We start from the raw sequence: 26,128 nt of genomic DNA on the forward strand, positions 1-26,128 counted from the left end.
TTTCAAATAAGTAAACTTCATTATAAAGATCATTTTTATACATAGATGGAACCAATTCAGTGCAAGCCCGATGAATATGGGTTCGTCCCAAAGATGTTCTAGAATGTGAACTGTAAATTTATGTAGAAAGTGGTGGTCCATTTCAGAGATGTTCCGATTGATTGATGTTTTCTTTTTTGTCTACGGTTGACATCCATTTATTTGGATCACCTGCCTGACTTGTACTGTACGTCTGTTCATAAATTCTTTCATCCCGACTGTTATTCCGATTTTTTAATTTTGTTGAGGGATCTTTTCCAGTAATGAAAACTAAAGAACAGATGCAAATATTTACTTTACAAAACAATTAAATTATTATTCATGAGATATTACTGAATATTGTTTCGATTCTTATTTTATCTTGTTTGGTCTTTAGTTCTCCATGTTGTGTATTGTATACTGTTATTTGTCTTTTTGGCGTTTTCGTAATTTTTTTTATTTTTTTTTTTTTTGTCACATTGGCAATCATACAACATCTTCCTATTGTCCATATTGATATTCTTCTTTTTTAATTAAGCCTAAACTAACAGTCAATGGTATGCTTCCGTAAAACTAAACTTTTTGCAAATCCAGGGGTTTCCACTCGTTCTTGATTATATAAGTTTTACTAATCACTGTCCTATCTTGGAAATTTTAATTAAACGTATGATTTCCATTGTTCAGAATATTTCGTAAGAATTTTAGAATTTGAAGTTTTTCTAGTTTATTTTGTTGATAAGTTGTTGTCTCATAGACGTATATCTATTACCCTAAAATTGATATCGTTAACAAAATGTTTACTTTATTACCTCTTTCTTCTGCCGGTTCCTCCAACTGTATTGCTCTTGGCAGCGGCATTGCTTCCATCGGTGTGTACACTGGTGGTGGCAGTGGTGGTGGTTTTGCCTTTGGTTTAGGTCGCTTTGGTTTCCGTTTACTAGAAAAGGTATAAAGTGTTGTTTTAGAAAAACCGTTACCATATACATTAAAAACGATTAATATGGTATGTTAAAGATATGCAACGAAACATCAATTGCAAATCAAATGGGATGTCTAAATTGACCTACATTTCAAGTGATACATTATATTATGAACTTATAAATAAAAAAAACTCGTAATAGCAATTAAAAAAAACGCAAAATAAGCGATAACAAATGTCGACCTTTTTTGAGGAATTTACATCTCAATATAAACACAGTAAATCATAAAGTGTCATGAGGTTACTTTCAGATACTGTACTTAAGAAATTATTTGAGATGTTTTTATTGATGTGAAAACTTTGATGAAATCACTTTCGCAAGAATAAAATTTTACCTTTTGATAGCATTAGTTAAATGCAGCATTTCTTAATACCCTAATATCGCATTATTGTTTTATCAATGTATTGCAATTATAAATGTATTGAAACCTTTGTGAATTTATAGTATACGTCAGGGGCATATGGTATTCGGTACAAAATTTTTAGTCTGCTATATATTACAAGTAAACATTATACAAACATGCAACAATGTTTAATGTCCCTGTGAATTTGAGCTTTTTAATCATTTAACATGAACAAGTTCTGTACATTTTCGGGTGCTTAAGATACAGCTATAATAGAGTCAACAAATGTTTACCGATGACTAAATCTCGTAAATTCATTTCGAATACAAAAATCAAGATAAATAAAACTGAAGAAATTGCAAAACGGAGCTCGACCATTGGCGTCGTCATGGTAAACCTTTCCTGTAATTCATGTATTGCCCTCAAATTCAATTCACACTGTCAAGATATAAACAGTTTCTTGTATGAAACACAATGTTATGTTTTATGTTGAAATCGAGATAAAGGTAAGTAATTTAAACAGTAACATGCGTAAATAAGCAAAGCCTAAAATAATTTAACGTGTAAAGGTCATGGCAAAATTACAACAAAATCGTATGATTGTTATCAAGATGTATAAATGTACATGCACGATACTATTCCTGAGGGTCTTTTAAATTATTTTAGTTGAGGTGAACCCTATATATCCACTGCAATCTTCGTTCAACAAATCAAAATTAGTATACAAATATTATACAACTTTATCTTTGTAGTAATTTCAAATAGCAGACTTATCAGATTTGATATTGTATACGAAAAGTTAAAATCGACTTTGCATTCCACGTCTGGGCATATTTTTTCTGGATTCTTACGATGAAAATGAAAATAGCACTTTGTAAATTTGATTCGTCCGAAGCGCCTTTTGTGATTTACATTCATGAGGAATGTTAAAAAAAAGAAAAAAAAATATTCAGATAAGTTATCGAAATGAGTTGTCGTTATTGTAATTATTGTTCAAAAGAACGTAGTTCCATTTTAAGAATCCTGGCTTACATGCAGTTTTGGGCATTTTTAAACTCAGTAAAGCGAAAGGCAGATTACAGTGTTTACACTTACCAGCAATTGCATTTAGGTCTATTGCACGTTGGTAATTTAAAATAACTGAATAACAAGTAACCAATTAAAAGTACTACAGCTATTCCTCCTACAACACCAAATGATAGAAGTGATGTATTAACTATATCTTCCGTATACCGTTCAGGCGTTTCAGTAGTAGTAGTTGTAGTTGTAGGCGCTGGAATAGTCACCTGTATTGTTGCTGTTCCTATGAGACCACCAGTATCTGTGGCTAACATGAGTACATCAAATGTTGCTCCATTGTCATATATACTGAAATCACTTTTAATATACACACTTCCGTTGTTTAGTACGCCGAAAAGTTCGGCACTTCCATTGAACGTTTGAACAAGTGAGTAATAAAATGTACCATGCTCTGTCAGGTCACTGTCAGTTGCTGTGATAGTAATTATTATTGTGCCAATTATATCATAACTATAAACCGTCACTGGATACTCTCTTAACGGAGCCCATGGTGAATATGGAAAGAATGGGGTGTACTCATTAACATATCTGATATTGACAGCTATTTCACAAGTGTCAGATAAGCCATCGATGTCAGTGACATTTACTATACAACTAATATCTGTCGGAGTTCCTTCAATATCAAGATCATATCCGTCTCTGAAGCTTATCTGTCCGGTGTTGTTATTAATTGATAACCTAGACGTGTTTGTTCCACAGTCGATCGAGTACTCGTGGATATCCCCATCTCGTCCAACATCTGGGTCATAAGTATGATACCTTGTCAAGGGAAATGACAGACTTTCCTATAATACAAATTACATTGAGTTAACACAAATATTTACAATTCTAAATAGTGATAAAATCGCGAAGTTTTGAAATCTTTATCATGTTTATTGTTGGCCTAACATGCTGAAAAGCTTTCCAATCTAGTGTTATTCTCTCACGTTCGTTGATGTTTTAAAAACACGTTAAAATCTAATGGTTCGTACAGAAGCACGCTTTGTCTAAATCAGACTCATCAGTCAGTGTCTCTCGAATCATACCGTTGGAATGTCAAATAAAAAACAAAGTTGAAAAGCACTGATAACCAGTTTTTCTATGGATACTTCTTTCATGTCTTTCCTTGTGAAAATTTAAGTCATTTTAACCACCATAATTCAAATGGTACTGAGTTTCAAAATAGTTATCTTATTTAGATATTATAATGATTTTTAAAGCGTTCAATTACATCTACTTTGAAAACTCAAATATATTAGGATGATAATTTGGAATGCTTTGCTCGCGTTTCGTCTTCATAGAACTCAATTCACTGAGAACCAAATATTTCAAATATAATTACCAAATACGGCTTAGGTTAAAAGATGAATCTTAAAAAAAGTGGATACAAAAAGCAAAACAAATATGGACACATATAGACAAGAACATTATGTCCTTTTAACGACATAACACGTTAGTACGAAATTGGAATAGCATGACGTAATATTGTTACAACTAAGTGTAGGGGATACGGGTGCTAGATATATTTATGTAAAGTGATATGATTATTCTTTTCTTGTTATCCAGACACTGTACTTTCTCTGTATTATTTTACTAGTGTTCGAGGTCGTTGTTGTCTGGATAACGTTTGCGTGCAAGAGACATTGTTTGAATGAACATTTCTTTTTTACAGGTATCGTGTCCAAGCATTATTATTGTATGTATATCATTAATTTTTTGGGAATGATAAGTATGAGTTCGTCTCGCTGTTTGACCAAAAGGGGGTCCCCACATGTTCCCGTCTTTATTGCTCCCTACATTGTTATTGTCCAACTTTCTCAAATTTATAGTTTCTTTATATAGGTATTATATATTGTAACAGGGGATAACCACCCTTAAGATGTATCTTCCCTTGTCCCATTTTACCTATTTTCCCAGACTTTGTCATTCGAGTACTCGAGACAACCATTTATTTACATTAACCGCGCATGTGCCAGGCGTGGGAATAGAAGATGATGATAACATATAACCCCGTGGTCAATCAACCAATCAAGTACCATAGAATTGCCCACTGATACCATGAGGATGTGAGTTGTGGGCACTAAGTATACAAATGGCATCTTTCGTCTGCTCTGGTTATAAGGTAGCAGCCCGATACCAGGGATTATAGTTCTTTCACCCTGTTAACTTTACCAGAGCATACCCACCCGCAACTGATTCAAAATCGCCACCAGACTATTCTGAGTAGGTTCCCCGTATAAATATATAGACTATCCTGTGTGACCTAGGTTATTTTACCTCGTCTAGACTGCATTTACAGCCGAAATAGCAAATACCATGATTGACGCTTGGCGTTTCAAGGGGGGGGAAATATTTCTTATAGATGTATATTAAATTGATTCAGAGCTAATTTTGACTGTTATTAGTTTTATGTGTTTTACATGAAACCAGTGCCTTTACAAGCCATGCTACCAATGGTCGAAGGCCAGTAATTTTGTCTACAATACCAGTAGTAAGAACTTTCAGCCCAATACCAAGATTGTCCCGCAATATCAATTTTAGTCTTATAACCGTTTGAGGTCTACAGACCCGAACCGTAACAATATATTCAAATTTGTTTTATGTTACACGTTTATTTCTTGTCAATGACATTGGGAGCAGTCAGAGAAACCTGGTGTATAGCAAGGGCCCTTTCGAAATTTTTCTGTCATGAATTAGCCTAAATTTTTTGTAGACATTAGTTGTTTTCACTTCAGTGTTGAATTAAAAAAAACATCTTACAAAATTTATTTCAATGTAATGTTCCCACTGTTACTCAGTCTTTAGTTTTCTATTTTGTGTTTTGTGTTTTCGGGTTATGAGTTTGAATATCCCTTTGTTATCTTACGCCTCTCTTTTACTATGTGTAAGTAAATATTTGCCCTTTAACTTCAATTGTAGAATAAACTATTATTTACTTTGAACACGAAAAGTACAAATAATCAACCTACTGGTAAAAAAAGAATTTAAAACTTAGTTTTGGTACACTTACGTTGCTTTCATCTCTAGATATCGAGTAATAAGTCTGTGAAAATGACGGCGCCTCGTTCTGATTCTTAATGATAATCATCAAGTCTTGTTCATCATGTTCTTTTCCATCTGTTACCATTACCCATACTCTTATCGACGTGTCCTCGATGTAATCATAATCTATGTTATGTACCGCTGAAGTCCAAATTACTCCATCTAGATTTTTTTTTTAAATCAATAAATAACATTAATAACGGTTTATGTTACTGTTATTGCAATCAAATAAGCAATGCCAACTCTTACAACTTTATTAAAAGTCATGTGTGTGTTTGGTTTAACCTATCAGTTATTGAAACGATGAACAAACATTTATGTTGGATACATCTTTTTGTGAGAATGATACAGCAGCATTTACGAATATAGGACAAGTGTGACTTCACCAATAATTGAATTAACTAAAAATGAATTTAAAGATTCAAAAATCAAAAGCTGAAAAGGTAGAACATACATGCATGAAATGCTTTTAGAAAAACGATATACTAAGGAGTTTCTGGAATGACTCTCGACATCATTCAAAGTTTTGTAAACAGTTAATTTATAATTATGACCATATCAATGATAATTCTTCTCCACACAGAAGTGCTGACTACTGGGCTGGTGATACCCTCGGGGAATTAAAACTCACCAGCGGGGGCATCGACCCAGTGGTTGTAAATAAACTCATTATAGATACTACTGCAGTTAGTTTGCAAGTTATACTTTTAATCATAGTATGTGAATAAGTAGTGTATACGGTAGATAAATAATACTCTTAACAGAGGTAATTACTCGATCAATTCAATATAATTCTCGAGACTTTTGACATCTTATCAAAATAAATGGCGCCTGTGCTTTGATAGGCTTAATTGCAATATTGAATGATAAAAGTGCACTAGTCAAAGATGTGGTGGTCGCCCACCTTCTAAAACCTGAAATAAAGCAACATTTATGAATATTCGGTGTTATGTAGGTGACCAAAGACTTACCACTATCAATTGAAAAGTATTTCGCAGCCTCTCTTGGGGCAAAAGTTGCTGTAAAAATACGTGGATCTGATGCGTCGAGGTCATCGACAGAGACAGTAAATAATGAGGTTGATAATGCCGCATTTTCTAACAAGTTCATATTTTCTGGTAAATTTGATAAAACAGGTTTGTCATTGATGTCTACAAAAAATAAACAACGCTTGTATTATATATGGTTGTATTTGTATTATTTAACATTATTCAGAACCTCTCGGAATTTTGGTCCTCAATGCTCCTAAACTTCTTACTTTATTTGAACCTTTTGAACTTTTTTTATTCGAGCCTCACTGATGAGTCTTTTGAAGACGAAACGCGCGTTTTAACTTTAATCCTTGAATCTATGATGAGTGTTTTCCACTATTGATTAATATGTAAACTTGACTATTTCAGTCATAAATGGATACAAATAATCAAAAAATAAAGTCAATATTGTCTATTGGAGTTCCATAGTTCGGATTGAAATAACAATTACCTAATTTTATGAGCTTGGCATTTGCTGACAATATCAAGATGTAATAATCACATTCGCTTCTGATTGTTAAATAATTGTTTTTTTTTTTTCTGTAATTAGCCGCCTAATCATCAGACACTTTCTAAGCAACGGAAACATATACAAAATCATGTGTTTTCATTTTTCATTCTGTCAATTCTGTGCAAACTATAACAAAGGAAAATTCAAACTCATAAGTCGAAAATAAACTGACAACGCCATGGCAAAAAAAAAAAAAAAAAAAAACAATAGTATACATAACACCACATAGAAAACTAAAGACTGAGCAACCGGAACCTCACAAAACACCGGAGGATGATCTCAGGAGCTCCGGAAGGGTAACAGAACATGTTCCACTTGTGGTACCCGTTGTGTTGCTAGTGAAAGTACAAACCCGGTGAAAAGTCTTACTCTGTAGGTCAAATTCGGGGAAAAGGGAACGGAATCGTTGTTACGACAATTGGAACATATCCGTCGTCATCTGTGAAACAGATATTCTATAACGGTCAACCAACTCAAGTGGCGTCCGTAAAACTTACGAAGGGATGATTTCAACTTTACCACTTGGAACTGTGGATTTTAATAACTCCCTTGTGAGCAGCAACTCTCTATCAAGGAAATCATGATAGAAAACACAAGCCCTGGAATATCGTATCAACTTGGAGATGTATAATCCGTATGCAGGCGCTGGTGGAATGTTGCTACATATAAATGGAAAGTTCACAATTGGGAAGCTGAAATCATCCCTTTTGTCGTAAAGTCTTGTTCTCAACCGACCTCATTGTCCATTTCTAGATGTAAGTCAAGATTTAAGGCAGACTTAACTGTACCTGTTGTATCCTTTATGTCAAGTTCGATGGGATAGATGCGTTCAACATAGTCACCTGACTTTGAATTATTTAGTGAGAGGACATCAACTATATAGCGGAAAGTGAAGTTAAAGGATAAAACTAGCATTTTTGCATTCTTTCTAAAAAGCTCTTGTATGATGTCACCCTCATATGAATAAAGAAAGAAGGTGGCAAGAAGAGGAACACAGTTGGTTTTCATGAGAATGCCGATTGGTTGTTGAAAAAAACTGTCCTCCAAACGTAATAAATATGTTGTCAATCAAGCAATCAAGCATCTTGATAATGTCAGTTTTAGAGAATTATTTGTTTGAATCAGTGATTTCTTACAAAGTATGATTTATCCCGCGCTTAGACAAGATACTTGTATCCACGTTAGCCACTTTTTATGAAACAAAGCAGGACCAACTCTTTCAATTAGTCTTTTAGTTTTGAATGGGGAATATTTGTGTAAAGTGTCGAAAAGTCAAATGTTTTAATACTATTGCAAGATGAAGAAGTCTAAGATTGTATGTACTCTAACAGGTCTTTGGAATTTTTTAGTATCCACATCTGATTGACGCCGCATCTAGAATAGGTAGTTTTACAATGAATTTGACGCCAAGCTTCAATTGCTGATACAATTGATGTTAATAATTTAGAAAGAGGTTTTCGTGGAGCACTTGGAAGACCCAGCAATTTAACGTTGTTTGTAAGGAAACTTTTGTAATTTAGGTATCCAATGCACAGAAGGAATATCATGTTATTCGTCTTTGGATTAAATTCCAAAGGAACATAGAACAGCCCTATGATTATCCAGGATTTCCTCTTAAGTAATTGTCGTGGGGTATATGTTGAGTTCCCAAGTGAATTTGCCAATACATAATTTATTAATGCTAGACATAAACCTCGTTTTTGTCAAACATTTATATATATAAAAAAAAACAGAACGAGAAAAATCCGTGCATTGTTTGTATTGTATTTTTGTCTTTTATATCGCATGACCTACGTGTTGGCTCTTTTTCAATTTATGATATAAGATTTCTAATTTTGATTTGTATGTCTCCTACTTTTCGTCTTTGAGCTATTTAATTGAACATACCATTTATGTTTACTGTAAGTGTTCGAGGTCCAATGGTATTATAACCGTCATCTGCAGTTATTGATAGATCATAAGTTGAGCTATTGTGGTGGCGCAATACATTTTCTGTCAAAACAACTTTTCCCGCTGAAAAATACAATGAAGGTTATTTATGTGAAAAAGAAAATAACATATGACATCAATTTAGAGAGCCAATAGTCCATAAATATCTGATAACAAAATTACAAATCTGTTTAAATTTGCCATTTTTACTCTGAACATCTAGTCACTATTTATCTTAGTTAAAGTCATTCACATGTTAATCTTGCTGAATAAATACGGAGCAAACAGCAGCAAATTCTAACACCAAGCGGTACTAATTCTACGTATATACTGCACTAGATGCGCAGTTTGACAATTAATGTCTCCGGTTATGCTTTAGGCCACAATATCTGAAACTCCTGATATTTATTCAAACGTTGATGAGAGGATAACACCGGAAAGAAGCAAACAGCAGATATAAGCATGAAGAAATGAGATTAATCAGGGTGATAATAAGTTGATAAAATACAAAAAAATAAAAAGACAACAAAGTATAAGTTCGGTTGCGTACAAGACCGTAACAGTGTCGACTTTTTAACATGCTAGCTTGCAAGGTAACTGCCCGCAGACAGACCTACTACCTAACTCCAAGCGGAATTTTCTTTATACTTATGGCATGAGCTTTGTGTAGAAGCAGCATGTAAAAATTTAAAGTCTTATGTTTATTTTGATAAAATTTTCATTTACAAAGGCAGGCATATATGCCCTTTTATTGTCATTTTTCACGGGGAAATAGAAGTGAATGGTTGCTTGATTTTTTTTTTGGGGCGGGGAGGGGCGGGGTTGTATTGAGGAGTTTTGCTTAGTTTGTCTATGCCCCAAAAGATGAATTGTCAGTGCCTAAGGACAAGAACAAACTTAACTATACTTATTCATATACAGTATGAACTGAAGGAACAAAGGCAGACAGAGATTAAAAGAGGAAAATTTGAACTGACACTAGAAAATTAGAGAATGTTTTACACAGACAGACATTTGGCTTTATAAAAGGCTACCTTCTAACCCGTCAGATAATTTTCTTTCGCCACGGGGTATCGAAGTTAATGTTTGCATTCCAACTTAGCTTAGCTTTGAATTTAAACATCCGGATGAAACAAACATACCTCCCCTTCGTATGTACATTCAGGTATTTCACATCCAATCTTTTATGGTAATATTCTATACAAAGCACAAAAATGTCGTCATTCACCTCAAAAGATAACCAAACCTTTAAACAGACTTATTCATAAGGAATACAGTTACGATACTGTTGTCAGGTCATTGAAGATGGCATATTTTGGTATTAATATTGATTCAATCATAGGGTCTTTGCATCGAAAATAAACACATTTATCTAAACCAGTTGTTGGCATGATACGGGTTATGTTCTCATATATTTTATGATGATATGAAACTAAACCCCTAACAGGAGGCATTGTGCTTGATTTTCATATGATGAAGGCATAATCTTTCAATCAGTTTAATTGTGGTCTGGAGCTGGCATGGTAGTAACTGCTAGTAGTGCTTTGTTAATGTATGTATCATCGTCATTTTGCTTAGTTTCTTTTGTTACCTTTTCTGACATCGGACTCGGACTTCTTTTAAACTGAGTTTACTGTGCGTATTGCTGTGTATTTTTTTTTATTCTGCATTGGCTAGAGGTATAGGGGGAGGGTTGAGATCTCACAAAACATGTTTAACTCAGCCGCTTTTTTGCCTCTGGCTTTTGTTAGTCTTGTATGTTTTTTTAATTTTAGTTTATTTATATGTTTCGGAATTTAGTGTGACGTCCATTTTCACTGAACTAGTACACATTTTTTGTTTAGAGGCCAGCTGAAGCCCGCCTCCGGTTGCGGGATTTACTCGCTGTGTTGAAGACCCATTGGTGGCCTTGGGCTGTTTTCTGCTCTTTGGTTGGGTTGTTGTCTCTTTGACACATTCCACATTTACATTCTCAATTTTATACCTCCCATTCGTATGTATCTTTCTAACAGACTGGAGATGTTCAGGTAGCCTTGTATATATGTATACCCCATTGACTTTTTGGTTAAAACAGAAAAATATAATCATTTGAATAGGTAACTAGTCAAATTAGTATTCAATCATATACTGAAGGCACTGACAACAAAATCCTAGAATGTGAACTATCACTGAATAATATCAATTGTAACATACAATAATCAAGTATATCAAATGGTCCACCAGCTGGTGAAGTCGTCATTGTAAAAATGATCTGGTCATCTTCATCATCTGTCACATCTACAGTGAAGACAATATCACTGTTAACCTGTGTTAATGCATCAACAGTCACTGAATCTAAAAACAGGAAACAACAATTAATTACTGTGGTCGTAAATTTACAAAGTAAATCCAAAAACAGGAAAAAATAAATATAACTACTTTAACAGTAACTGTTGTCGTCAATTTAAGATGTATCATATTTTTGTTCTTATGTCTATATACATATACATACATAACGACACCGTTGTAACTATTTTATCTGTTAAAAAGTTTTTGGTAATGATATATATCAATGATATTTTATGAGAAAATAGTGCTAAAAACAGGTGGGAGTATGCATTGCAAAAATTGTGAAAGTCGGACAAATTTGTATATCTTCAGAAAAGCCACTGTGACATATGACACTACAATGAGATAGATATGTCAGATGTGTTCTAGTATTTGGAATTATTTTACTTTTCTATTTAGATAAAGACTGCAGATTACCCGTAATTCAAAAAAGGGAGTTATCGGAGGGGTCATCCTAAAATAAATCTGACAAAAATTTACAAACTAGAGGCACTAAAGAGCCTGTGTCGCTCATCTAGTTATATGTGCATATTCAACAATGGACACTCGGCAACATTGCAGATAAGAATAGAATTCATGACAAAAATCTCTGTTTTGTTGATCTTGTATTGCTGATCATTTTGTCTGTTGAGTTTCTCTCTATTTTCTATAGTTTTTGCTCAACACTCAGAAGAGGGTAAAAAAATTCCTCATTTCAGGGCAGTCACTCCTATGAAGAGTGACAGTCTACTTACTTTATCGGCAAAATTTGACTTATTTGTGGATCTTGCCTTGCTGATCATTTTTGTTATTGAAATTTTCTATTTGCCTAATATAATTTTTATCATATAAGGAAAAAATGCAAATCTGGTGAATTTGTGATAAGTGTCTGAAGAATATAATTAAAGACGGACGACAACGACGAGGGAGGACGAACTGGACGAAGGACGACGGAAGACGACGGACGACAAGTGATGAGAAATGCACAAATTTGGAACTATTTAGAAAGTACCATTGAATACATGCTAAAGAATTATATATAATACTAAAACTGTGGATCGCTCTTTATATACGGCTACATGAATGTGACTTACGAAAGTGCTGAAATGAAGTACGCCTGGAAAAAAACTCTTCAAAGATACCAGGCTCATGATTTTGTACGCTAGATGCACGTTCTGTTTACAAATGACTCATCTGTGATGCTCGAATCAAAAAGTTAAAGGACAAATAAAGTACGAAGATGCAGAGCATTGAGGGCCAAAAACTCCAAAAGGATTTGACAAACACCAGAAAAGTATTAATGAAGAAATCAGAGAAGTGTGATATCACATATGGTGCATATGGATTTTTCACACAGGACATTTTCATTTACATATGTTGCTAGGCAGCCTTGTGTATTCATGTGCAAAAAACAAATATTTCCAATTTGGTACACATGCATTTTATGTGGCTTTATAATCAATAATCATCCTGTTTTGGGCAAAGTTCAAATTAACTTAGCATTTTTAACGTGTCTACGTATTTTTACATTCCTGGCTTCCAAATGTTTAGGGTTGGGCGCTCGTAATGAAGGTACATCATCTAGAAAGCCGCTTTGGAAGCACGAAATTTATAGAATATTGTTTGTATTTGTTACGACAAAGGATTTCAGGATACTCTACGGTTTGGAGAATTCGGCATTCAAAAGTGAATGATATTTTTGTAATCAACATGTTCTATAAACGTGAAGAAATTTATTGCATGTCAAAAAGAAGATGAACAAATAGAAGAACAAAATCTTAATTCATCATAGATATAAGGATTAAAATTTTGCACGCCAGACGCGCGTTTCGTCTACGAAGCTCATCAGTGACGCTCGAAATCAAAAATGTTAAAAAGGCAAAATAAAGTATGAATTTTAAGTTTGAGCCACGCGTTTTCCTAAAAGTTTGTAGATCGAATTGTTTCGTATGTATTACAGATACACTACTCACTATCAAGATTGTTGAAGACAGGATCTGTGTTCTTCAGAATTGAGATAGTAGCTGTTCCAGATGCTGTAGCGTGATCATCGTAACATTTTACCGTCAATAAGTATTTATTGTTTGAATCATAGTCTAGTTGAGGCCAAGGATTCAAATATATTGCATAATCTGAAACATAAAAGCAGGCATTATTAGGGTGCTAGGCTTGTAGAAAGGTAAACTTTAGATCGACAAAAATATGAATCAAATTTTGGTTTTACTAGTCAGAGGAAATGAAGGTTAATTAATCACTACCAATAAGTTTAATCAATTAACCTTTTAGTATATACTATTTGCCTTAATATTTTTGATTGGATCTCTTTTATTTTAGTTTAAACAGTGCAGACCCTGCCAAATTTTAAAAATATCTCCCAAAAAGGAACGCAACTGAAGACTTTGTCAATTTTAAATGGACAATGAACTTTTGTGTAGTGTTAATTTTGCGATTTAATTTCTTTTAAGAACATTACAAAAATTAGACTCACACGAACATTGTTCGATATTTGGTAAATTTACTTTGTGTTCTTTCTTCGTTCATGCATTAAATTTTTTTTTTAGAATTTATTTGTTTTTATACTTGCCTGTACTAGGCCCTCCAGCTTCCTCTTGTCTTGTTAGGAAAGGTGTATCGTTTATATCCAGCATATCACAATACCATATATCAGTAGCTTCAGTTACAATTAGATCGTATATTTTTTCTTCTATATACAAATCTTCTCGAATTGTTATTGTGTGCGGCAAATTATCAATAGTTATAGCCTGGAATATGTTTATAAAAACATTACATTGTATACCATTGCCAATCCTGACTGATCGTCATGAATTAGTATTATATATATACATTTTGTTATTTATATATGTAGGATCCGGAGGTGCAAAGGAACGCTGGAGTACGATGGTCACGCTGAAGTGCGATGGTCTTTGCCGATGTGAGATGGTCCGTTCTGATGTGCGATGGTCTATCCGACGCATGATGGCTAGTTTAAAACCTACAGATTATTTCGAGCAGTACATGTAGATTTTTTTAATAGTTAGTATATCAATCTACATTTATTATTGTCTATGACTATCCTTAATTACAGTTGCGTACTGAATGACAGATCGTCCTATTTGATTTTCTACATGTGAACAAAACTCTCTATTAACATTTTATCTTTACCATCGTATGTAAAAACCTTCTGTAGATTTCGAAAAAAAAATCGCTACAGAAGTTTAATTTTCCCCCTATCCACCAATCCTCCGCGTTATCGTAGTATTTAAAGTTTATAAGCCCCAGTTCTTATTAACTTAAAAACCTAGAAAACTGCTTCTAACATACAAATTGACATCTGCATCGTCAAGAAAAGCATTGAAAATGTAGTTTGTGTAGACCATCGCACTTCAGCGTTACCAAAATCGCACTTCGGCGTAGCTATCAACAAGATAGCGTCACAATGCCACCATCGCACTTCAGCGTAATCAAAAAAGCACTTCAACGTCAAATCATCGCGCCTCAGCGTGACCATCGTGGTTCGGAGTACCATCGCGCCTCAGAGTGACCATCGTGGTTCGGAGTACCATCGCGCCTCAGCGTGACCATCGTGGTTCGGAGTACCATCGCGGTTCAGAGTCCTCCAAATATACCTACAATGCAGTTTTTTTTTCATAAATTTTCATTACAATAACTGTTGACAAATGTTTTAAATCAAAATATATGAAAACACACACAAAAACAACATAACTGAAAAAGCCATAAAATGCTTCAAACAGGTCACAGCATATCCTGCTAAATGAAGAAGTACAACAATGCAGTTGTACCCTGAAAGATCAAATAGTTACGAGGCTACTTTGATAAGGACACACAAAAAAACGGAAAAAAGTTTTGCATCCTGATATTTCTTGGTGCACCGGTTACATGAAGAGGGTTATACAGTGGATCATAAGAGATTTTTTATATTGATAGCAGCCTTGACAAGCAAAAATAGCTGATAATACGTGTTGCTCCAGTTACATAGGAGGAAATAATATTGTAGAATAGCCTACAGTGTTTTGAACTGTGATGGTAACAGTAGATGTTGATGTGTGGTAACATTCATCTATAACTTCTAGTTCCATTATGTAAGTGGCTTCTGGAATCTCATCTTGGAGTGTCTCCAGCGCCACTGCAACAAAAATATAGCGTTATATCTTTATCACATTAAATTTTCGTACATGCAAAATGTGACAATTATGAATACAATGATTTGTGTAGTATTTTTACTTGAATTATTATGCGCCATTTTAAAATGACAATTTTTCATGGTTTATTCCGAGGACGACATTCTTGTCTTATAAATGACTCGGTAGGTAACACTTTTTAATGCTACCCTCTCGTGCAGAGCATTGAAAAATCAATGATACAAAGAACAATTCGAATAATATAAACATTTAGTTTATTTAATTTATAGCAAATAGCTTTGAGAGTTGAATAACAGTTTGTTACCCCTCCTTTTTACACTCCTTTCCTCCCATTGACAGGGTTTTCTGTGGAAAAATAATTGCACTCTGAGCAATGTGTCCTTTGTGTATTAGTTTTAGGGTAAACAAGTTAAAAAAAAAATTTTTTTTTTTTATTTAGTCATAATTTTTTTTAATTCCTTTTTGATTGATTGAACAATGATATTCAATTTCATTAATAACACTATTTTCAAAAACGACTTGTTTTATGCGTCTATGTTACCATCAATTCCCAACTTACAAGAATTGAGCTCAAAGTATCCATTTTCCGTGCTGAAAACATTGATGGTATGTATATCGGAGACGTCGTCATCGACCACGGATAGGGTAAGTATAGCTGTTCCAACAGCTGTTGATTCGTCAATAGTCATCTCATAATTGGTACCAATATTCAGGGTCGGAGTATCACCTTAATTCAATTTACAATTAAATGAATAAAGGCAAAAATACAAATGTAATAATAGTATAGCATAGAAGAGAAGATATAGGTACGATCAATGTTCTCCTTACTTAGTTCACATCAGGATCATTTAAAATAAAACACTTTCGATCTTTACTTATACGATAGTTCACGGTATCACATAACTGTGTGTATGCTTTGAGGTTCCAGCTTTTTATAACGAATTTATAGTCAGATGATCAAATTCTAAACGACTAAAAAAAGCTCGAAAACTCTTACTTTGAGAATACACAATTTGAGTATTAACCTTAAATAAACAACTGACAAAATGTTTGTTTATTTATTTCAATGTTGTTTTGTTTTGTTTTGTTTTGTTTTGTTTTTTTGTTTTGTTTTGTTTTTTGTTTTGCTTTTTTGTAGTTGTACCTGAAGCTGTCTGGGCACCAATAGCATACTGTCTGTTTGTATCAGTATTTCTACTAGTAGTCCAGTCTAAAATATCCCCAACAGTAAAACTAGTTTGACCCGTAAACTTTCTGTTCATGATTGGGTATGAACTATGTTCGTTGTACGAAATCACCTCTGATCCTGCTGTGAACCTGAAAACAGAGTCTTATTACAAATAAAACAAAGTTAGAGGATCTACATGGGGTTTACAGAATAGAAAATAACGGGGTGCTAAAATAAAAACCCTTCCAGGACCTCAGAAAAAGATAGCTAAGGAGCAATCAAATGTAATTACTCTAACTGTTATATCAAAAGATTATTATCACATGAATTAGGAAATACAATTCTTTTTTTACAGAAGGGAAAGCATATATAATTTAGAGAATAATGGGCTATTGACTGTAATAAATGCCGTATTTAACATATAACATCCAACAGATATCTCTGTTTTACGTTTACACTTCAAAGGAGTACGTTTGTCATACACTTATCCATGAAATACCCTAAACCCGGAAATTTACTTTTATCCATTACCCTTAACAAGGAAAAAAAACTTTTTAAAATATTTTTTAATAAAGCAAAATATTTTATATTAGGTCTTTTGATAGGATATATAGTGAAGTAATAAATATTTTTTGATGAGTAGAATTATGATAGTTGGAATAAAATGCCCAAATTTTTAATTAATCGTTATGTGTAAAGGGAGAATTCATTAAAAATCTATATTTAATGTAAAGGGAGACAACTGCAACGTATTACTCATAAAAGGAAAGTCGTATTTACTCTACATTATGTAAATATTGAATGCACAAATTTTAAGGAGTAAAGCCGTTAAACAAAACAAAAACACATATTTCAACACAAAAATACTTATCCGAAATATGCACGAAAAATATTTTCTCTCGGAAATACATGACAGAATAAATAGCTGTTTCTGAATATAGTGTAATGTTCTTTTCTACTCAATACTCTTATCCTGAAATAAGAGTGAGTACTCATTTGACGGAAATTCAACCAACAGTGTTTTTTTTCTTCAAAATACAAAAATATGCAATTCCTCCGCCCCCCGCCAAACCCTCGGCCCCAAGGAGACGACTCACTACATAGAGATACACTAACACTTATCAATAATTTTGGATAATGCTTTTCTTCCAAAATAGTCTGAAATATTTATCCTTCAATTTTACTTTATATGTCACTACCCTTGTCCCGGAAATACTCAGTGTTCTAAAGTGTAATACAGTGTTACTCATATTCTGAGAAAATTTTACTTTCTGAGACACCTATAAGATTTGTGTTATAGAAGTCCCAGTTCGTATATACCTCCAAACTTTACAAAACGTATCAATACGACACAATTTGCACAAATAACAATTAAACAATGGTAAATTTATTTATATAAAAATAAGAAGATGTAGTATGATTGCCAATGATTCAACTCTCCACCAGAGACCAAATGACATAGATGTTTACAACTATTATAGGTCATCGTACGGCCTTCAACAATGAGCAAAACCCATACCGCATAGTCAGCTATAAAAGGCCCTGAATTGGCAATTGTAAAACAATTCAAACGAGAAAAAGAACGGCCTGTTTTATGTACAAAACAATGTACAAAAACAAATACGATACCCAGCAACAAACGACAACTAATGAACTAATTACAGACTCCTGACAGACACATACAGAATGTTAGCATGTTCAGAGTTTACCATTACTTGAATAAGTCGGAAAAATTAAGCCTACAATTTTATCTTATATGCCGGTACTCTTATCCCGGAAATATGTTATGAAGTTAGGTATTTGTTGCGGAGAAAGTGGTTTGTAGATGTGATGCTTTCAGTTATCTCCCCTTTCTTTTCAAAATGACATAGAATTGTTTCTTAAACTCTGTGCAAACTGCTCAAAAGGAATAGAAATTCGTGATAAAGGAATTTATACAATGCTTGATATGGATTTTAATCCGTGATTACAATCATTCGAATTCAAATTGAATGTCCATTTTAGGAGATCTTAAATAGGCTTTAGTGATACATAGACTAAGTCTTTCTTTCAGTAATCGTAGGATTGTTTATATGAATGCTTAAAGGCAGACAGACAAAGATCTGCATTAAAAGTAATCGGTTCGATTCCGTTTTACCGGTATATAGAAGTCAAAATCGAACGTACATGTACATATACAGGTTAGCGCCGCCAACTTTCAGATGATCCGTACATATACGTCTGTCTTTCCACTTTTTTTTAATCAGGGACAGGATTATATATCCAATATGAAAGAGAACAGTATGGGATAAAAAGTAACGTTTAAAATAGTAAACTACTCGATTCCGTTCTACCATAATAAAGTTTACAGATAGATAAGTAATTTACCATATAAACATGCAAACCATATCGATGCAAACTGTAATTTTGTTGCTAATATAGAATGACGCACTAGACTTAAAGACTTAGTACTGCAATAAAAACACTCACTCGTAATGATTTTTCAAAGAATCAAGTTCCATATTTCCTCAATGTCATATCAGAAATTTATATAAATAACTAAAGGGAGGTTATTTAAGTAGATATAAACCAGTCACCAAAGTTTCATGAAAACTGCTCAAAGCACTTTTGAGTAATTGTCCGAAAACTGGAAAAATCAACAATTTTTTAAGAATAAAATCCCATAACTCGAAAACGTAAAATCTAAAATTTATAAAAATCGAAAGGGAGCTTACGTGAATAGATATAAACAATTCACCAAAGTTTCATGAAAACTACACAAAGCATGTTTGAGTTATAGTCCGAAAACTAGAAAATCCTCCTTTTTTAATGAATAAAACCCAATAACTCGGAAACGTAAAATCTAAACATTTATAAAAATCGAAAGGGAGCTCATGTGAATAGATAAAAACAATATACCAAAGTTTCATGCAAATTGGTGAAAGTGTTTTTGAGTTATTATCCGAAAACTGGAAAATCCCCCTTTTTTAATGAATAAAACCCCATAACTCGGAAACGTAAAATCTAAAATTTATAAAAGTCGAAAGGGAGCTCACGTCAATAGATATAAACAATTCACCAAAGTTTTATGAAAATTGGTTAAAGCGTTTTTGAGTTATTGTCCGACATGTTGACGACGGACGGACGGACAACGGTATACCATAATAATTCCGTAAACGGGCGTATAAAAACCAATCAATTTTAGGATATATATAATGAGTAAGAAAAGTTAAGCATCAAATATCTTTGATATTATATTTAATAAAGAGCTATGCCATGAGGGCATGCTACGCCCGTCACCCTTTTACTTTTGATGATTTTTCAACGAATAAAGTTCCATAACTCCGCAATGTCATATCAGAAATTTATATGAAAAAGGGAGCTTATATCGGTAGATTTAAACAAGTCATCATAGTTTCATGAAGACTGCTCAAAGCGTTGTTGAATTATTATCTGAAAACTGGAAATTTTTTACGAATAAAATTTCGGAACTCGGAAACGTAAAATCTTAAATCTATAAAAATCAAAACGGAGATTACGTCAGTGGATATAAACAATTCACCAAAGTTTCATGAAAATTGGTTCAATATAAAAATAAGAAGACGTGGTATGATTGCCAATGAAACAACTCTCCACAAGAGACCAAATGACACAGAAATTAACAACTTTAGGTCACCGTACGGCCTCCAACAATGAGGAAAACCCATACCGCATTGTCGGCATTTTTAAGTTATTGTCCGAAGTGATGACGACGAACGGACGGACGGACGGACAGACAGGCAACGGTATAACATACTTCCAATCTTAGACGGGCGTATAAAAATTAATTATTTTTCTAACCATACCAATAAACAAACTATCGTAACCATTTTTTACTCGGTATATCATGAAATAAAAAATATATATAATATTTATACTATCCATTGGCATTTTGCTTAAAAAATCATGGAAAATTAGTCGTTGAATTGATTTTAAAAAAATATACAGATAAATAAATATTACACAATACATTTTCAGAAGATTTATACAGGTCGAAGACTGTGAGTTATAGCATATGATTTATATAAATACATCGATTATGAACTTGAAACCTGTTAGAACTTGTCGGAAGGCATTTACATCAGATGATAACCTATGTGTTGGAAACAAGATGTTAAATTATAAGGTCGTTAATGGCTCTTCCTTCACTTTTATTTGTTTAAATGCTAATTAGCAATGACTGAATGGTAACAGATTTATTTGGTTAAGTTGCATATACGTCTTATTTCGATACATAACAACAAAAGAAGGGGGTTAAGAGTTGTGGTTAACAAAATATTTGAAAATTTTGAGTTTATGCTGTATCAGTAATATTTAAATTCGGTTTGTGATAAAGTTCGTCACACAGTAGTTGTACAGTATTTAAAATTGAGGTTGTCCATTTAAGATTTGAAATCACTGGCCCCAGACAAGTTTTATTTCATCTGGTGAAAGGTATTATAGGATCACTTGTGTTAGATTTGTTAATTAATTCATCTTTTTTTAGGTTATAAATGTATACACAACATATTCTCTTATCCACAAGTGATATCTATTGTCAATTCCTTATCTAATGTATTCGATATTTTGAACAAAAGTGTTTATTTACAAAATCATCAATCATCAATTCCGCCCCCACCCCCCTTTCATTTGAAATTGAAAACGGACTTCGAAAATACCGCGAATGTGAACTGATTCTTATTTTTCTTTTTTCTTTGGGGTAACAGATACACGGGAGCCTTTATTTTAGATCTCGGCGGCTACTGTTCTTATTTCAGTATTAGTTCAATATAAAGATGACTAAATTTGAAAAAATGCATAAAAAATGATAATTCATCAATATAATTTACCATCTCAAATAAAAGATTTGCTTATTGATACTTGTAGACATATTTTCTTCATAAAATTGAAATTTCCAGGATAAGAGTATTTCGTAAAAGTAAATCATCGGCATAAAGGTAATTCCCGGATAAGTGTATGACATACGTTCGCCTATATTTTTCCCCGAATATTATGTTCTGAATCATTTCTTTTAAGTTAAAAATGTTTCAAGTTTATCAAAAGACACGTACTATACATTGAAATAGGAGTTATTTTTATAGCCTTTCCTATAAAACGTTTATATTTACAACGCAGAAAGGCCTATTAAAGTAGATAATCTTTTTGAAATTTCACAAAATAGTTCGGATTTCAAACTATTGTAGCTACTAGGAAACACGCATGAATGTGGCACACCGAATAACATCCCCGTACATCTCACTCAAAACACGATAGATACGAGAATACACCGCTGCATATAAGAAAATTATAAATATTTTGGGAAGTCAGTAACAAACAAGTTTAAATAAAAATACCGAACTTCAAGGCAAATTTAAAAGGGGAAATCCGTAACAACTTACAAAATCAAACGCTATCAATCAACGGAACCGTCAAGTGAAAAACAACTGTCATATTCCTGACTTAATACAACCATTTTTTAAAGGAAAATGGTGGGTTAAACCTTGTTTTAAAGCCAGCTAAACATCTTTCTTGCTCTTCATTTGGTTTATTGTACAAATTAAACTGATGGATAGAGTTCTGTTTTACATTTTCTGTTTGACCTCCTTAACCTATATGGAGGAGTGAATGGGTTCAAAGAATTTTTTTGTCTGCTTTTACTCTAAAAATATCGCACGAACTTGTAAAATTAATGTTTTTTTCTACGATTACTCATACTATACGCGTTTTCAAAAAAGAATAATATACAATTCAGGAACAAAATTACAATGACATTAAGTTGAGCATACCATCCTATGTAGTCAACATGTTTTACATTAATTCTCTCAGAGATAATGAAACGCTATCAATCAACAGAACAAGTGAAAAACAGCTGTCATATTCCTGACTTGGTACCGGCATTTTTAAAACAAAATGGTGAGTTAAACCTTTTTTTATAGCCAAGTAAACTTCTTACTTGCACTTCATTTGGTTTGTTTTCCAAATTAAACTGATTGACATGATTTCTGTTTTACCATTTCTATTTGCCCTTTTTAGGCTATATGGAGAAGTGTATGGGTTCAATGTAATTTGTGTCTGCTTTTATTTAAAACGAATTCGTGAACTTTAAAAACTAAAGATTATTCCTATGAGCACCCATAATACACGTTTTTTTTTCAAAATAAATAATTGTAATACAATTCAGGAACAGAATTTCAATGACATAAAAAGAGTTAACATACCATCCTATGTAGTCACCATGTTTTACACTGATCCTCTCAGAGATAGGAACAGAGTATTTAAAATGTCCTACATCTGTAAAATAAAGTTATGTATTAAAGTGTGTTTTATTGAGGTTTTAGTAGCAATATCCTGAATTAGATGTCTTCACTTTTTTTTATTGTCTAGTGTCTTCACAGATGAACTAAGCAAGAACGTTACTTATGTCATTGAAAATTTGACAATAACCCTTAATCATATTCATTCTAGATATTTTTTTGGGTGACCTGTTTTTGAGTTCCTTTTTTGGTTTTTTTTTTAAGGAGGGATGGGTAAATATTTGTTTACATATATTTCTGTTTCAACAATATTTTGTTATACTTACCTGGGGGTGTAACAGTATTAAACCCAACCAATTCATATGAGTTAGACGACAATCTTCTCCATATTTGTAAATATATGGTGGCTAGAGATCGAGCATTTATCTCCCAGTATGATATTACACCACAACATTTCACTTGAAAGTTCTCGTCTTCTATCATGTATACTGCTCCTGTTGTTGGAGAAGGATAAAAATAAATTATTTAACAGTTATATTAACAGTAGCACATTTTCCATTGTTGAACTTAAGGATTTATCTGTTTAATAATTCAGAAAGGCATGATTTAATCACATAATAATAATCAAAAAAGTTCATTTTCAGGATTCTCCCCAAAACAACTGTTTTTGAACTTCAACAAGAAATGCCCATTGTCAAATAAAACATTTACAATCAGTATAGCTTCTATGTGTATTTCGGACCGATAAACTAAGAAGAAATAATTTATAAATGTGGAAACAATTTCATAAAAAATTAAAATCAGTAAAGAATAAATGTTTTAAGAGAGTAAACGTTTACCTTATAAAGACATGTGATATGATTGGCAATGACACCACTAACTACTAGTAGAATAGCTTCCCAAACGTTTGAAGCTTATTTGGTAAAAACTGAACGTCAATCGCGTAAAGACAAATGCAATGTAATCAAAATGAATTCTCTGATTTCGTTATCCTTTTATATGTACCAGCACGCGAGTAAATATAGATATGAAGATTGGACAACATTATATCTGTATTTATCAATTTCGTGTAAACATGTTATATTCAAGAATTCGTTATGTATAGCTACAAGAGTAAATAAATACGAAATATACAAGTAATTCAATAATTCAATACTTGGGATTAGAAAACAAGAGTAAATCCGTCTCCCTTATTTGTTAATTTAAAGAATGTTTGTGGCGGTACCTCAATGAAACATAAACCAAACTGTAATAAACCCCGAACTATATCCAGTAGGTGTAATGTACAGTCTTATGGAATAGCCATGTATATGTATCTTAAATTCATGAAGCTGTGCATGAATTTAACCGAGACTATCAAAGACCTGCCATCAACACTAATTCCACAAACGACGAAAAACATAGCGAAACGACAATTGACATCCACGAACAAGGTTCCTTGTTTGGGACAGCCACATAAATATGTGGCGCGGGTTAACTTTATTTTCATCTCAACCCTCCCCCTTTTCAATGTTTAACATATTAGAACATCACTCGTTGACTAGGAGTCGGTATTTGTCCGTGAGAACGTGTAATGTGTTTCAGTTTGTTTCCTCTTCGTTGGCATTTGAGTTATTTTCGTTTGTCCTACACTCTGGTTTAAAGATTCTACAGCTTACCAGTACTTATGTCCAGCTCATCTGTAAAGTCATAAGGAACTGACTCTCCAATGGTAGACGACACTGCACAAGTCGTCACATGATCTACAGAAAGATTACCTAATACATGTAAATATTGGAGATATAGATATACATATGCTTATGCAAACTAACATATAACTAGTTAAAAATAAACAACATATCTCTCTCTCTCTCTCTCTCTCTCTCTCTCTCTCTCTCTCTCTCTCTCTCTCTGCAATACATTAAAAGTTAAATGAAAGATCATAGGTTGAAAAAAGTGTTTGTTTTAATATTTGAAAACAAAAATTCGTGTTCTTTATTTTCTCTCATAGAAATTTGGTAATTTTCTAGTCATGATACTATTATAATGCTTGTTTTTAATACGGGAGGATTTCTTCTAAGGCTTGGTCAAAATTGAGTCTGGCCATTTTTTAATCTATATTCTGATAGGAAGCATGTAACTTCTAGTAATTTGGTCAGTCCAACTTGTTATAAATCCATAAGGAAGTAATCACTAATATGCTATAAAAAAAATAAATGTTTTCTTCTATTTCTGATAAAATGTGGGTTTGTTTTCAACCACTCGATCCGATATGTCTCTAGAGAACTCATTTCTCATTCGTAATATCAATATGGGAATTTTTGAAATGTTAAACTAATGGATACAAGATAGCAGGACAATGAAAGGTATTTCTAGTAAAGGTCATAGGTACTTGGGACAGAACAATATTTTTTTAGCGCTTCCCCTTTTTTTCCGAAATCCGTTTTTTTTTCTATTAATTTCAATTGTTTTCGCGTTTTTTAGTATCATATGAACATAAATATGTTAAAAATAACTTGTATTTGCTATTTTCTATCAATTCCAAGTTAATCTATAATATATATCAGTGACCGCTGTGGGTAGTAACCTTGGAATTGATAGAAAATAGCAAATACAAGTTATTTCTAACATATTTATGTTCATATAATACAGAGAAACGCGAAAATAATTGAAATTTATAGAAAAAGAAATAACGGATTTTGGGAAAAGGGGGAGGGCTAAAAAAATTGTCCTGTCCCCAAGTACCTATGGTAAAGGTTAACGGATACACGCTCGTGACGATTTGACAAAAGAATAATAAATATATAATTGTTGACACAACACATTATGTACAAACTGTTAGACATAACTATCAAAATTACCGATTGAGAAATAAAATAAACACATGGCATATTCGCCCAGAAACGATAGCTTAATTCGTATCTAATTTTTACCAGATCTAGGGTTATTGTACATTAATTTTGTAACTTTCCTTGCATAGTTCGTGACTTACCGTAAGTTAGTACCTTGGTAAATTTGTTTACTAATACAATGAACAGGACAACAAAATTTATAAAGTCCATATCCTAATATTTTCTTCTGTAGTCATATTTTTTTATAAGTGTATGAACGAGATTTAGAAATCGATCTCACGATACTTTTCTTGTTGAACTTATTTCTTTGTTTAAACTTCACGAAGCGATATATAGTTAAATACAATTGTCTTTCGTTGCTATTGTTTTCAAATGATTTCAAATAATTTGACATATATATGTCAAAAAGAAAATTTAATATCAAGAAGTTCAATCTTTTCATTCATAACTTTCTTTTTGAATTTATCTCCTTTTTTTGTATAATAAAACATTTAAGAT

At 32.9% G+C, this 26,128-nt stretch overlaps 1 protein-coding gene across 1 annotated transcript; it reads right to left on the reverse strand.

The window, feature by feature from the left end:
* On the reverse strand, positions 1 to 25,904 carry LOC127723255 (protocadherin beta-15-like). The gene is made up of 16 exons (XM_052229819.1): positions 25,771 to 25,904; positions 24,458 to 24,541; positions 23,126 to 23,293; positions 22,764 to 22,836; positions 16,525 to 16,697; positions 15,940 to 16,107; positions 15,246 to 15,364; positions 13,805 to 13,982; positions 13,194 to 13,352; positions 11,107 to 11,247; positions 8,872 to 8,997; positions 6,414 to 6,593; positions 5,411 to 5,604; positions 2,437 to 3,206; positions 828 to 955; positions 1 to 309 (listed from the first exon to the last, which is right to left on the reverse strand). Exons 1-16 carry the CDS (start codon positions 25,838 to 25,840, stop codon positions 143 to 145), a joined length of 2,898 nt encoding a protein of 965 aa, XP_052085779.1. The 5' UTR covers positions 25,841 to 25,904; the 3' UTR covers positions 1 to 142.
* Positions 25,905 to 26,128: the final 224 nt, after the last annotated feature.

The sequence above is a fragment of the Mytilus californianus genome, unplaced genomic scaffold (assembly GCF_021869535.1).
Source record: "Mytilus californianus isolate M0D057914Y unplaced genomic scaffold, xbMytCali1.0.p SCAF_13, whole genome shotgun sequence".
Lineage (NCBI taxonomy): Eukaryota > Metazoa > Mollusca > Bivalvia > Mytilida > Mytilidae > Mytilus > Mytilus californianus.

Coding starts and splice junctions, on each gene's coding strand:
- LOC127723255 (XM_052229819.1), bottom strand. CDS start 25,840: ATGGACTTTATAAATTTTGTTGTCCTGTTCATTGTATTAGTAAACAAA. Junction 24,542..25,770: donor TACCAAGGTACTAACTTACG/GTAAGTCACGAA, acceptor ATCTTTCTGTAG/ATCATGTGACGACTTGTGCA. Junction 5,605..6,413: donor ATACTTTTCAATTGATAGTG/GTAAGTCTTTGG, acceptor AAAAAAATCTAG/ATGGAGTAATTTGGACTTCA.